Genomic DNA, 14,450 nt, shown 5'->3' with positions numbered 1-14,450 from the left:
TATATGTGGTTCTTGCTTTAATACCTTTAGCTAGAAAAACCGTTAAAAAGACATCGAAAAGGAGCTTCTTAAAGTCACTGCCTCTTTCAGCCTATCCCAGATAACCACTGGATTTCAGATTCCTCAGGCGCAACTCCGAATTCAGAATTCGTTTTAGGGCGCAAGGAATATCGCCAACTACGACTCCTGGCCTTGGAGGGGCGAGAACTTGTCAGGGGTGCGGGAAGCGCCACCCGCTACTCTCAACCATCAGCGGGCGTTTAGCGCAGCCAAGCGACAGGCCGGCGCCTGGCTCAGAAACAGGGAGGCGCCGGCTGAGGTGGGGAGAACTTTGCGCTCCGAGCAGAACCACCCTTTGCTGGCCAGTCGCGTCGCTCCTCTGAGGAAACCGGCGGCGGCGGCGACTGGGCGGAAAGAGGACGAAAGAAGGAAAGGGAGGAAGTAGCGAGGGAAGAAGAAAAATGAAGCCAGCGCTGGGGGAGCCCGCGAGAGGGCGGCCGACGGCGGAGCTAAGATTTGGCTGCTTTCTCGCACCCCAGGTGTGAACCCCCTTCTCCTGCGCGAGGCCAAGGAAATAAGTGGGTCTCGTCTGGGCGGAAAAAGAAGAGTCAAGAATCCAAGTGAGCTTCTTGCCTCCTCGCTCCCCGTTGCCCCCTAGAAATCCTCTCGGCTTCTCAGCCCAGCCTCCCCGCGGGACCGGACCCAGTGCCCCAGCCGCCCTGCGGATGGGGCGGGCAGGGAACGGGCGCCCAAGCCGCGGGTGACCAGCGCCGCCCGCCCCGCTCCGCGCAGGGACCGGGCGGGCAGAGGATGCGAGGCGGAGGGACTTGGGAGCGGGTTCTGAGACTGCCGAGGGCGCGCTAGCCTCCCACTTGGATGGCCCAGAGTCCGCTCCAGCTCCTGGGACCGCTTCGCCAAGCCGAGTGAGCGGCGCGCGGGACCTGGGGGCGGAGACCTTAGGCGGCGGCTGCTGCAGCCGGGTGAGCCGGGCGCAGGAGGGGGCGCGCTTTCTCCCTGCGGGTCTCAGTAATGAGGAGACTGAGTTTGTGGTGGCTGCTGAGCAGGGTCTGTCTGCTGCTGCCGCCGCCCTGCGCACTGGTGCTGGCCGGGGTGCCTGGCTCCTCCTCGCACCCGCAGCCCTGCCAGATCCTCAAACGCATCGGACACGCGGTGAGGGTGGGCGCGGTGCACTTGCAGCCCTGGACCACGGCCCCCCGCGCGGCCAGCCGCACCCCGGACGGCAGCCGGACAGGCGCCCCGCGAGATGAACCTGAGCCAGGGACTTGGCTGCCCCCGGCGCCCTCGCCAGGCGCACGCTGGTTGGGGAGCGCCCTGCATGGCCGGGGGCCGCCGGGCGCACGGAAGCCGGGGGAGGGCGCCAGGGCCGAGACCCTTTGGCCTCGGGACGCCCTCCTCTTCGCCGTGGACAATCTGAACCGAGTAGAAGGACTGCTGCCCTACAACCTGTCTTTGGAAGTAGTGATGGCCATCGAGGCCGGCCTGGGCGATCTGCCGCTCTTGCCCTTCTCCTCCCCTAGCTCGCCGTGGAGCAGTGACCCTTTCTCCTTTCTGCAGAGCGTGTGCCACACCGTGGTGGTGCAAGGGGTATCGGCGCTGCTCGCCTTCCCTCAGAGCCTGGGGGAGATGATGGAGCTCGACTTGGTCAGCTCCGTCCTGCACATTCCAGTTATCAGCATCGTGCGCTACGAGTTTCCACGGGAGAGTCAGGTGAGAGGAGTCTGATGCTTGGAGTGGAGATGGATGCCACTAGGGGCCGGGACGGTAGTGGGGGCTGGGGTGGGGAGGCTGGGTGGCGGGCGGAGAGGGAAAACCCGGGTGAAGACCTTAGGGACGTGGGGCTTTACAACTTTGATATTGTTTGAGGATCGGACCATATCCGTAGGTTATAGGTAGAAGGATCTCAGTAGAAGTAAAATAAAACACATTAAAACTCAGATGGAAATAAAATGAGAGGTAGAGGTAGCAAGATGGAAGGAAGAAAGTGGGAGAATAAGCGGAAAAGTAAGTCTTCACGTTCTGACCAGCTGGGAGAAACCTAGTGGTTACCCGATGGAAGTTGAAGTCCCAAGTTCAGGAGGGTAGAGAGCTATCGAGGTTCTAATGACCAGCGCGGGGGATGGGCATAGAACAGCCCGGATTGCCAGAGTCTTTCAGGCCCCGGAGGAACTCTGAAAGCAACTGTCAGAAAGAGCACCTCTCTGACTTTGGACGACGGCCCTAAGCTTTAGGCGATGGTGTAAAGAAAACACCTCCCTCTGAATTCCTGTGCGTAAACATGAAATCTGCAATTAGTACAGAAGCAATAGTCTGGTAATTAGTCTTGGATACTGAAAGGCATTAAAAACATAATCTGATACCGGAAAAATGGATGGGAGGACTCATTTGGAATTGTGTCTTTGTCCCTACCCTCTCTTTATGTGATGTGGGTTCATAAACTGGCTATATTTAGTTGTGTTCTCAGCCCATTTCTGCACCAATTGTCTAGAAATAAAGAAGACTAATGATTTCGTTTCCTATGGGTTAAATGTGTGTGTGTGGTTTCAATAGAGGAAGCTATTTGTGAACTTAACTGTTGACAATTAATAATGAGATAAATATTTTTTAAAGGCAGGGTCCTCTTAGCAATGGGAGATTTCTGCATTTTGTGCATTATTTTTTAGTAAGATATCAAGAATTATTAAGCATTGCACAAAGTATTTATGAAACAAATAGGTAATTGTCTTTGGTCCCATTTTAAAGACTGAGAAACTGAGGAAAGTTCAGAGGCTTGATCCACATTGGTTGGTATATTAGTAAGAGTCCAGACTTAGGAGAATTTCTCTCTGTATCATTTTCACTCTGTCACTGTAGCTGGAAAAAATATTTCTAATCTCTCTTCTTCCACTTTGATATATATACAGAGATAAGAAATAAAATGAGTAAGAGCAAATACATATGAAAAGTTTGATCAAATCTATGCATAATATATGAAGAGAGTACTAAAGGTTTCTTTTTCTAGAAAAATGAATCTTAACATTTTTAATCTTAGGAAGGGTGGGTTCAGGCTACTTTCTGCAGTTGCCCAGAAGATTCCTATTTGATGTTGAACTGTAGAGATTTGATCTATAGAGTGCAGACTAATTAACTTTAATCTAAAATATTTCTGTCACCTGAATCTGAATGACTATAGGCAGCAGATGGGAAGGCTTGGAAAACACAGGTGCACAATGCTGCCAATAGCCAGAGTGTTATAAACACGAAATTGCATCCATAGGGGTGTATCATTATTAATATTATGCAGAATCAGACATAACAAATGCAAGAGTCAGCATAACTTGCTTCTCATCATTGCTTCCTTATTACCTAATACTTCATACATGCTAACAGTGTTCACAGTCTCCAGACTCCTTTCCATTTGTAGATTGTTTGCCAAGAGTCTTAAATAGCAAGAATTTCCCCCCAAATTAGTGTTCCTTAGTTAGAAGTGAAATTGTGTCCGCTCCTTGATGAATTTTTGTGATATGCAGCACACTTCAATAAGGAGACCAGAGAAACTGTGAAGTAGCATCTAGAATCAGTAAATTTCAAAGCTTTAGGACCGTTGGAGGGCAGAGAGTCCTCCAGGGACAACCCTTGCAAGCTGACAATAAAATAAATACTGTGTCAAGCACATTTGCTTCTGTATTTCAATTCAGAAGTGTATTTAAAATCACTATTGTCATTGTTACTTTCATGGCACACATCTTGAAAGGGGGGAATTATTGTTTTTGACTCAAATCTAGTTTGGCCAACTGAGGACATTTTCTTTCATTTATCTTTGTATTTTAACTTCAAACATATCTAACCTGTCTTACTTTAGTATATAATTTAAATGTCTTTCTATAATGTTCTATATTAAAAATGTCCAGCTCAATGCCAAGTCACTGTAATATGTAATTTTAGGATATGACCATCATCTGCTTTCAGCAAAAATAAAAACTGATCTTTCTCTGGCTTCTCCTGAAAAGTGGAATTTTATCTAATACAGTGATGAGATTTTTTTTTAATTTTCTAAATATAAAAGCATGCTGAAGTCATTTTACACATTAAATAAATTTGGCTTAAATTAGCCACTGTCCTTATTAGAGTCTCCTGCCCAGTGACCTAGTTTGTTGACTGTGCCAGTGCCTAAGTAAAGGATTCTAGAAGAGGGTGGACTTGTCCACACAATCATACAAATCAAAATTGCTTTCAGAGCAGGAGCAGCAACATGTTTTCTCCCACTTTCTTTTGGGCTACTGATATTTTTCTGTGAAACCTAATTAATAAATAATGGTTTAGGATTGCATCCTGCCACAACTCCTGAATGAAGATACCACTGAAATGATCACCCCCTGACAATAGTCATTTTATTTCAATATACTGTTCATTCAGAACATAAACACATAGGTCCATCAGCTTGAATGGAACAAACTTCCTTCAAGCATGGAAATCCATTAAAAATAAGATTGTTAGCTACCCCGCTTTAGAAACCATATGTGTAATATCAGTACTTAGTAAAAGCTTAATACAATATTACACATAGGATAAGATCAAACCATTCTTCCATCCCCAAAATTCTGACTTTATTACACCCAAATCTCCACTTGAGGCCAACCGAATTCTGTTCCTATGACCTTCAAATAATGATGCTGCACATGGATCCAGTTACATTTAAGTTACTTTGTTACTTTAAGTTCCTACAGTTCTTTCTTTCTCTTCACACCCCCTACTACTTTTTCTTAAGAGAGTTTTATATAGTTTCTCCAGAGTTAACACTTCAAAATTTACTTGCTGAGGTAGTGACAGATACACATTTCTTTCTAAAATGTATCTTATGTTAATTCCATATTGGTTTCATTAGGCAGAATTAATGGAGTAATATAATTGGCTTAGATTCAAACCCATGAAATTAAAAAGAGACTACATTGCTATTTTCATCTCTCATGGAATGTACCATCCACAATGTGTATCATGAACTATATATGCCAACTAATTAATATATGTTTATTCCCATGGGAATGTAAGTATTTTAGATGGTCCATTTTTATAATACAGGGAGAAGTACTGAAATCTGTTTATTAGAATTTGACTAGCATGGTGCCACTTTTGTATGGCACAGGGGAAAAAGCAATGATATCACAACATAACTTACCTGCCTCGTGAGGGGACAAGTGAAAGACATTTCTTTTTAAAACATCTGCTCTCAGTTGTGGTAGTTTTCCTTGACTTTCTGCACATAGGCACTGTGCTCTCTCTTGGGGGAAACATATTCTTCTACAATTCATGATGAATGACTGATAGTAGCACCTAATTATTGCTAACGTGAAGATAAACGATTTCAAATTAAACATCAAGTGATGCAAAACTTTTCTTAGCAGTATAGACTCCTCTTGAAAAAAAAACTAGAACTAATTTGGAAGTTTTTATTTTTAATCTGGCAAATTTTTATAGCACTTATTTTTCTAGATAAATAGATCAGAAGACACTAGCAAACACCATTCATTGGGCAGTTAATCTGTCTCACCCCCTTTTCTTTGCGACTGCCATAGAAGAGTCTATAGAGAATCTTGGGTCTTGATCCCCTTGGCTGATACATCTTGGGGTTAACTTATGATTGAATCAACAGAATACCAATTTTGGTGTCAAATTCCTTCCTGTTTTATCTTCTGGTGTGGCAGAAGTCACCTTGGATTTTGTGCCATTAGATTGTATTTCATGAATAGCAAGTAGCAAGTCTTAGTCGCTCAGTCATGTCCTATTATTTCCAACTCCATGGACTGTATCCCGCTGGACTCCTCTGTCCATGGAATTCTCAGACAAGAATATTGGAGTGGGTAGCCATTCCCTTTTCCAGCGGATCTTTCCAATCCAGGGATCAAACCCAGGTCTTCTGCATTGCAGGCAGATTCTTTACCATCTGAGCCACCACTCATTAACCAATCATTTTGGTTAAATGAGCACAGTTATTGGAAGGTATATTAAATAATACTCAGAAGACTCAGTCTACCCCTGCCTCTTACTGGCCATGGAATTTTAGGGAAGTGCCTCTGGTCTCTGAGCATCTAGGCTTGTCAGTCAAAAGAAGGTTGACTTTACCAATCTGACAGAGTTGTTGTGTGGACCAAATAAAGAAAGTGATGCACTGTGAAAAAATTTATAGTGTTAGCTAAATAACCAGTAGAGAGGTGTTAGTTTTGATCTGATAAGAATCATCCCAGTCCTAATTCACCACTAATGCTCCACTACTTGTTATTAATCAAAATGAGATTTGATTCACAGTGTAATGTGTCTTCATCTTCCACCTTACTCTATACCCACTCCCTCATTTTATTTCTCTTAAAAGCAAGTGGGTTTAGCACCCACCTCCTGCCAAACAACTGTGTTCCTGAATAGTTTACCCCCTTGCCTAGCATTAGAAGACATGCCAAAGCTACTGTTTCTATACCAATGGCAAATTTTTATAAATGCATATCATCAATGCAGTTTCTAGAGCCTTAGTTATTACCATAGAAGCTTCAATAAGATGCCCAATAACATTTTTCAGAAATGTTTGTCTCTCATACATCTCCTATAGGAGAACTTATAGTAGATTGCTCGCGAGGCTATGGCCACAAGGTCTAACCTCTCTACCCCAACTTCTCCTGCCACACCACTAAGCACACAGTTTGGCTCATCTGAAATTATTTTCCTGGGAAGTCTTTCTTGACAAAGCAGTGTGTTGCTTCATAGTGACACACGCTCCTTAACTCATCTCGGATAGGCAACAGTTGGCAGACTAGCTGCTTTGAGTATCATTGCCCTAAGCAACACTGTGGAGCTCTCAGAGCAAGGTATTGCACACTTTAGTGGCACCACACAATGTAGAGATGACTTCTTTCTCTTTTCTCCTGCCTAGTCTAGCTGCTGCTCCTCACATACACAAAAGAGTAAAGAAACAGCACAGCACCAAAAATGGGATGCAAAATCTCTAAAACTAGGCAGGAAGGAAGAAAAAAACATCTCAGCATCTGTCACACTGCTTCTTGAGTCAATGCATGAATAACAAACTAATTAAAATCTTTAAGCCACTATTTCTTACTCAGATCTTTCCTATGGGGAATGGTGGGAAATAATTGGAGAAAAGGTAAACAAGGAGTAAGCCAGCCACCTTCCCCTAAACCTATTACATCAGCTAGACTTGCAGCTCTCCAGAATATAAAAGGTTCAGACACTTGCAGGGGAGACGGTGTTTCTCCTCCATTGAGGGAACAGGTTGATCATACTGACCTGGGCTGGTATTGTGTCAGTTGGAGAAAACTGACCATGAAAGGCTAGTATCTGGTTGGCCAGGGATGGTCTGTCTGTAGAGATAAAACTTCAAGGATTCAAGCGGTAAAGAATTAAGCAGGATGACTTTTCTTTTAGTAAGGGGAATTATTCCTCATTATTATTCATTTGAGACATAGATTTAGGAAAAAATCCAGTCATATATATTTACATAAAATTTGTGCTTTTCAAGGCTCCTTCACAAATGTGCTCATAACATACCTTTAACAGTCTTGTGAGAAAAATAACAATGTATAGACAGCATAAAAGGGCAGGAAAGGCTATACATTACAGAAAGTGAGAGGTCACCAACAGGAAAAAATACTAAAGCCTCCCTATTAATTTAGTATATTTGTCAGCCTATAATCTGAGAATCCATCACTGCTTTTGAATTATTGCAGGAAAAAAGATAGAGTGACATCTACTTCTAGGTTTGATGGTTAAAAGCATATTTTACACTAACTATCCAATATAGTTTAATTCAGTGAATCATAATATAACTTTACAATATAGTGCTATGTACCCTTTCAAAATGAAGATATATTTATTGACACAGAATAAAAAAATGTATATGTTTTATGTAAAGTGTGACCTTCTATAAAATATAAAGTCTAGAACTTTATTAAAAAGTTAAATGTGATTATAAGTGAATGGTAGAAGTCTAGATTTTCCCCTATGCATGCTTCTTTTTTTCTAAAAATAAGTATGCATTCCCTACACAATTAAAAATAAGAGAGGGACATCCCCAGTGGTCCATGGCTGAGACTCCATGCTCCCAATGCAGGGGGCATGGGTTCAAGCCCTGGTTGGGGAACTAAGATCCCACATGAGGATATGGCCAAATAAATAAATAAAATTTGGTTTAAAAAGTTCTCATGCCACAGCTAAAGATCCCATGTACCACAACTGAGACCTGGTGCAGCCAGATTAATAAATATTTTTTAAAAAAACAATAATACTAATAAGAGAAAAAAGACGAGTCTTCACATTTCCTCACCACTGCTTTCAATACTTCAATATGAAAATAAAGATTTCAGTAATAAATTAATTGTAGAATATGTTTAAATTTATCTTTTACATCCATATTTTCAATTTTATCCTCACAATTATTTTGAGAAAGTTAGTGTTTATTTTACAAATCAGACAATAATAACATATAAATGGAAGAAATGCAAGCTAGAGGTGAAGAGAATAGGTTTTTGAGATGCACCGACCTATGTTTGAATCTTAGCTCTATAGCTTTCTAGATATCATACCTTGAGAAACATGCCTGGTATCTCCATGCCTCAATTTTTGATCCACAAAATATGACCATCTCATAAAGTTACAATGAGGATTGTGTACGGTAAAGTTTGCATATCATGTATGCAAAGTTCAAAGCACACCACAGTATATTTTTATTCTAATAATCATTCTTTTAGCACATAGCGTTAGCCTAACTTAATAGAAAACTAAAATAATCAGAATGAGAGCTTAAATATTCTAGCTTGCTCTCTCCGGAGTACTTCTAAATGCATTTTCAGTATGCAGATGATATTTAAACTTACGAGATCTGATTCCAGTGGCCAAGCTTAAGAAACAAACAGATGCTGCTGTTTTGAAACCCCATTTAGAGTTCCAGTTCACTGAGGTGCACCCTCAGGTTAGGTACGTGTAAATTTAGTCATCAATGAGGTGAATGATGACCAGTTGCTTTTTTTGTATGGATTCTGAATGACTGGATCTTTGGAGCAGTTACAGAGGTGAAAAATAACGTTCTATTTCTATTTGTTGATATTAGGAATTCACAAGTCTTGCCTTACCTACTACCCTAATTTCTCACAGGCTCCCAGGAACTAAATCTAAGGAACAGTAGAAGCATGACACAGTTGAAAGTTTTGGCTTCTTGAAGGAGAGGGGGAGAAGAGGGTTTTTAGAAAGGGAAGAGTCTCAACTTGATGTGGATTTAAGGTTCACAAGTTTCCCTTTTTTCATGCAGGCTTTATATCCATACTAATGGATCTAACTTGTGTCATTTATTAGATCCAAGTTTAGGGACAGTAGCATTGTTACATGGGCTTCCCAGGTGGCGCTAATGATGAAGAACCCACCTACCAATGCAGAAGACATAATAGAAGAAGATTTAATCCCTGATCCGGAAGATGCCCTGGAGGAGGGCATGTAAACCCACTCCAGTATTCTAGTCCGCAGAATCCCGTGGACAGAGAAGCCTGGTGGGCTACAGTCCGTGGGGTCACACAGAATCAGACATGACTGAGTGACTAACACACACAAACACATATATACACACACAGCTTTGTTATATACTAAGGATTACAAAAGATATCCATAAAACAAACTCTGTGTTTGATTGAATCCTGACTGTATCAAAATCGTTTGATGCATTTACAGCTTTCAGGGACTTTTAAAATGTGCGTCACTTTTCTGATTATGAAAGTAATGCATATGTGCTACTGCCCCATGGGTGTCCTGACATATCCTTGAGTAACATTTTTTTATGTATTTTATTCTCTCAAGGATAATGCTTTAGAATTTTTAGAAACACTTGGATACAAGTAAAGAAAGCCTTATTGTCACTCCAATTGTACATTGGAATCAAAGAACAGAAAAAAAGAATTCACCTTTTTAAAAAAAATTTTTCTGAAAAGTCAGAGTTGACATGGCTTTCGAAGCATGGACATTCTGAGTTGGTGGAATTTCTGTATTAAAGGATGGTATTTTCCTTTATATTTGAGCCTAGTTTTGTATTTTCAAGGCTCTGCAAGTGCTGAGCCTGTACAGTTCCAAACAATGGCTCTGTCTGGGTCTTTCAGTAGCATTCTTAGGAATGACTTAGACATGGATTGTCACTACTCACCCCTCAGTTAGAGGTGGTCGTTAGCTGAACTTTCAGTACCAAGGCTTTGGCTGCACAGAATCTGTTGGTGTTTTTTTTTCTATTGAAAGCCTCATCTCAAAGCCAAACAAAAGTTGAATGAATACTCTCCAGGTAAAAAATAAAAATTTTTATTTCCATAAACGAAGTTGGATGCTCAGCATGCCTTTATCTAATAGAATTACTATCTGGCTCAGTTGTGAAATTCTATTTGTTCAGTCCCAGCCAGAGGTACTTAAACAGGGATTCCATTTAACAAAAAATTTACTTCTATGTGTTGTGAATTTAATAGGTTCAGATAGAGACCTGTTGTTTTGATGCTATACGAGGAATTATTTTGAGTCATGTCATACAGTGTGTTATACACAGAAGGAAATGCTTCCGTGTACACCTGAAAATGAATGGTAAATCCAAGCCTGAATTAAGCCAATGTACCTTCGCCTGGTTGAAAGTACAGGGCGCCATCTAGTGGTCCGTTGAGTATCAGCTCAGTTCAGTTCAGTTCAAGCGCTCAGTCGTGTCCAACTCTTTGCGACCCCATGAACTGCAGCACGCCAGGCCTCCCTGTCGACTCCAACCTCTCAAGGCAAGAAAAGGACTCCAAGAAGCTTTTAGTCCTTTTCCTGGTCTTTTGACCATGGGACATCTAGGTTAGTCCATCTAAGAAAAGATCTTCTTTAGCCTTCTAAGAATTCCCAACAATCTCTGCTGTTCTGCCACCATAATTGCAGTCATATACCTTAAAGTATACACACCTCGCAGTGTATAGCTAGAGGAGCTGGGAGAAAAATGTGAATAACTTTAGAAATGTAGGATGGTTAATTATTTTTAGTAGCTGTATTTACTATCACTTTGTTTTATAATGCAGCTTGAAAAGATGTAGCCATTTTATTGTGTTAAGCATATCATTTGTTCCTTTATTCTGATTATAAAAAAATTATGTTCTTTGTGGATAATTCTGAAAGTTAATAAAATGCCAAAGAATAAAGTAAAAATTGCTCATAAACCCACAGCCCAGAATTCTAGACATATGTATGTGTTATAAAATTGGGATCATGTCATTTTATGAAATTGTTTAGCATATAAACATCTTCCCATATCATTAATGTTTTTTCTATTTTTTAATGGCTTGATAGTTTGCCTTTGAATGGGCTGTTTCATGATTTGTTTAACCAACCCCTGTTATTTGGACTAAGTTTTACCATAAAAGGATAAATGACACTGCTACTAATGGGACTTTACTTTCATCCTCCTTAATTAACATTCTTTTAGATTTGGTGCTGTGGAACACCCTCTGCTTGAGTTCTGTGGCATCATCATGGTTTTATTTCATTTTTTCTTTTTTAGTCCCTTCATTGCCTTTCAGTGATTGTGCTTCTTGTATTTGACCCCTTGTAGTAGTAGCCATCGGAGAAGGCAATGGCATCCCACTCCAGTACTCTTGCCTGGAAAAGCCCATGGACGGAGGAGCCTGGTGGGCTGCAGTCCATGGGGTCGCTCAGAGTCGGACACGACTGAGCGACTTCACTTTCACTTTTCACCTTCATGCACTGGGGAAGGAAATGGCAACCCACTCCAGTGTTCTTGCCTGGAGAATCCCAGGGACAGGGGAGCCTGGTGGGCTGCCATCTATGGGGTCGCACAGAGTCAGACACAACTGAAGCGACTTAGCAGCAGCAGCAGCAGCAGTAGTAACCATAGTGCTGTGCTGTCCAATTTTTAAAAATTTTTTAATTGGTGGAAAATTGCTTTACAATTTTGTGTTGCTTTCTGCTGTACAACAATGAAAGTCAGTCATAATTTTATACATATCCCTTCCCTCCTGAGCCTCCTCCTCCTCCCCCTGCCATCCTGCCCCTCTAGGTCATTAGAGAGTGCCAGGCTGGGCTCCCTGTGTTATTTAGCAATTTCCCCCTAACCATCTATTTTACACATAATACTGTATATATATCAGCTACTTTCTCAGTTTGTCCCACCCTCACATTCCCATGCTGTGTCCACAAGTCCATCTCTACTAGTTTCAACAGTACCATTTTTCTAGATTCCATATATATGCATTAATATACAATACTTGTTTTCTCTTTCTGACTTACTTCACTTTGCATAAGAGGCTCTAAGTTCATCCACCTCACTACAACTGACTTAAATCTGTTTCTTTTTATGGCCAAGTAATAGTCCATTGTATGTATGTACCACAACTTCTTCATCCATTCATCTATTGATGGACATCTAGGTTGCTTCCATGTCCAGTCTATTATAAATACTGCTGCAAGGATCACTGGGGTACCTGTGTCTTTTAGAGTTGTAGTTTTCTCAGGGTATATGCCCAGTAGTGGGATTGCTGGGTCATATGGTAGATTTATTCCTAGTTTAAGGAATCTCCATACTGTTTTCCATAATGGCTGTATCAGTTTATATTCTTATCAATAGTGCAGGAGGATTCCCTTTTCTCCACATCCTCTTAAGCATTTATTGTTTTTAGATATTTTGATGATGGCCATTCTGACCAGTGTGAGGTAATACCTCATTGTAGTTTTGAATTGCATTTCTCCAATAATGAGCGATGTTGAGCATCTTGTCATGGATTTATTGGTGATCTGTATGTCTTCTCTGGAGAAATGTCTGTTTAGATCTGCCCATTTTTTGATTGGGTTGTTTGTTTTTCTGGTATGAACTGCCTCTGTATTTTGGAGATTAACCCTTGGTCAGTTGCTTTGTTTGTAATTATTTTCTCCTGTTCTGAAGGTTGTCTTTACAACTTGTTTATAGTTTCCTTTGCTATGCAAAAGCTTTTAAGTTAATAGGTCTCATTTGTGTATTTTTGTATTTATTTCAATTAATCTAGGAGGTGGGTCAGAGAGAATCTTGCTATGATTTATGTCAAAGAGAGTAACTGCCTGTGTTTTCCTCTAAGAGCTTTGTAGTTTCTGGCCTTATATTTAAGTCTTTAATCCATTTTGAGTTTATTTTTGTGTATTGTGTTAGGAAGTGTTCTAATTTCATGCTTTTATATGTATCTGTCCAGTTTTCCCAGCACCTCTTACTGACTAGGCTGTCTTTTCTGCATTGTATTATCCTTGCCTCCTCTGTCAAAGATAAGGTGCTCATATGTATGTGGGTTTATCTCTGGGCTTTCTATTTTGTTCCATTGATCTATATTTCTATTTTTATTGTGCTGTCCAATTGATAGCTGCTGCTGCTGCTGCTAAGTCACTTCAGTCATGTCCGACTCTGTGAGACCCCATAGATGGCAGCCCACCAGGCTCCCCCGTCCCTGGGATTCTCCAGGCAAGAACATTGGAGTGGGTTGCCATTTCCTTCTCCAATGCATGAAAAGTGAAAGTGAAGTCGCTCAGTCATGTCCGACTCTTAGCGACCCCATGGACTGCAGCCTACCAGGCTCCTCCATCCATGGGATTTTCCAGGCAAGAGTACTGGAGTGGGGTGCCGTTGTCTTCTCCAAATTGATAGCTACTAACCCTATATTTGGTAGCATATTAAAAAGCAGAGCCATTACTCTGCCAACAAAGGTCCATCTAGTCAAGGCTATGGTTTTTCCAGTAGTCATGTATGGATGTGAGAGTTGGACTGTGAAGAAAGCTGAGTGCCGAAGAATTGATGCTTTTGAACTGTGGTGTTGGAGAAGACGCTTGAGAGTCCCTTGGACTGCAAGGAGATCCAACCAGTCCATTCTAAAGGAGATCAGTCCTGGGTGTTCTTTGGAAGGAATGATGCTAAAGCTGAAACTCCAAAACTTTGGCCACCTCATGCAAAGAGTTGACTCATTGGAAAAGACTCTGATGCTGGGAGGGATTGGGGGCAAGAGAAGAAGGGGACGACAGAGGATGAGATGGCTGGATAGCATCACTGACTCGATGGACGTGAGTCTGAGTGAACTCCGGGAGTTGGTGAAGGACACGGAGGCCTGGCGTGCTGCAATTCACGGGGTCGCAAAGAGTCGGAATGATTGAGCGACTGAACTGAACTGAATTGAACCCTATATTCATTTAAGTTTAGTGAAAATAATACAAAATTTAAAAGTCAGTTTCTCAGGCACTCTACACCCATTTCAAATGCTCAGTGGCCACATGTGGATAATGGTTCCTGTATTTGGCAACACAGATATACAGCATTTTCCATCTTCACACAAGTTCTGTTGGACATTTCTACTGTTCTCTAGGGCTTAGAGTTTTAAGCAACAGAAAACTCACTCAATGGGCTTGAAAGTAATGGGTTTATGCTGAAAAAC

General features: G+C 41.6%; 1 protein-coding gene across 3 annotated transcripts in view; it reads left to right on the top strand.

Moving 5' to 3' along the window:
* Positions 1–295: 295 nt before the first annotated feature.
* The window catches only part of GRIN3A (glutamate ionotropic receptor NMDA type subunit 3A), a 205,755-nt gene continuing 191,600 nt past the window's right edge, over positions 296–14,450 (top strand). For 2 of the 3 annotated variants that reach the window (XM_086315750.1, XM_086315752.1), the window contains exon 1: positions 737–1,728. In XM_086315750.1, the coding sequence (XP_086171876.1) occupies positions 1,030–1,728 (699 nt within the window). In that variant the 5' untranslated portion in view covers positions 737–1,029. Of the gene's footprint in view, positions 1,729–14,450 lie in introns of all 3 variants that reach the window. The other variant, XM_086315751.1, reaches the window with a different exon arrangement.

The sequence above is a fragment of the Bos grunniens genome, chromosome 8 (assembly GCF_055505025.1).
Source record: "Bos grunniens cultivar Pamir isolate PY7600 chromosome 8, Bosgru_T2T1.0, whole genome shotgun sequence".
Classification (NCBI taxonomy): domain Eukaryota; kingdom Metazoa; phylum Chordata; class Mammalia; order Artiodactyla; family Bovidae; genus Bos; species Bos grunniens.
Note: the sequence above shows the minus strand (reverse complement) of the source record. Positions and strands in the feature narration are given on the sequence as shown.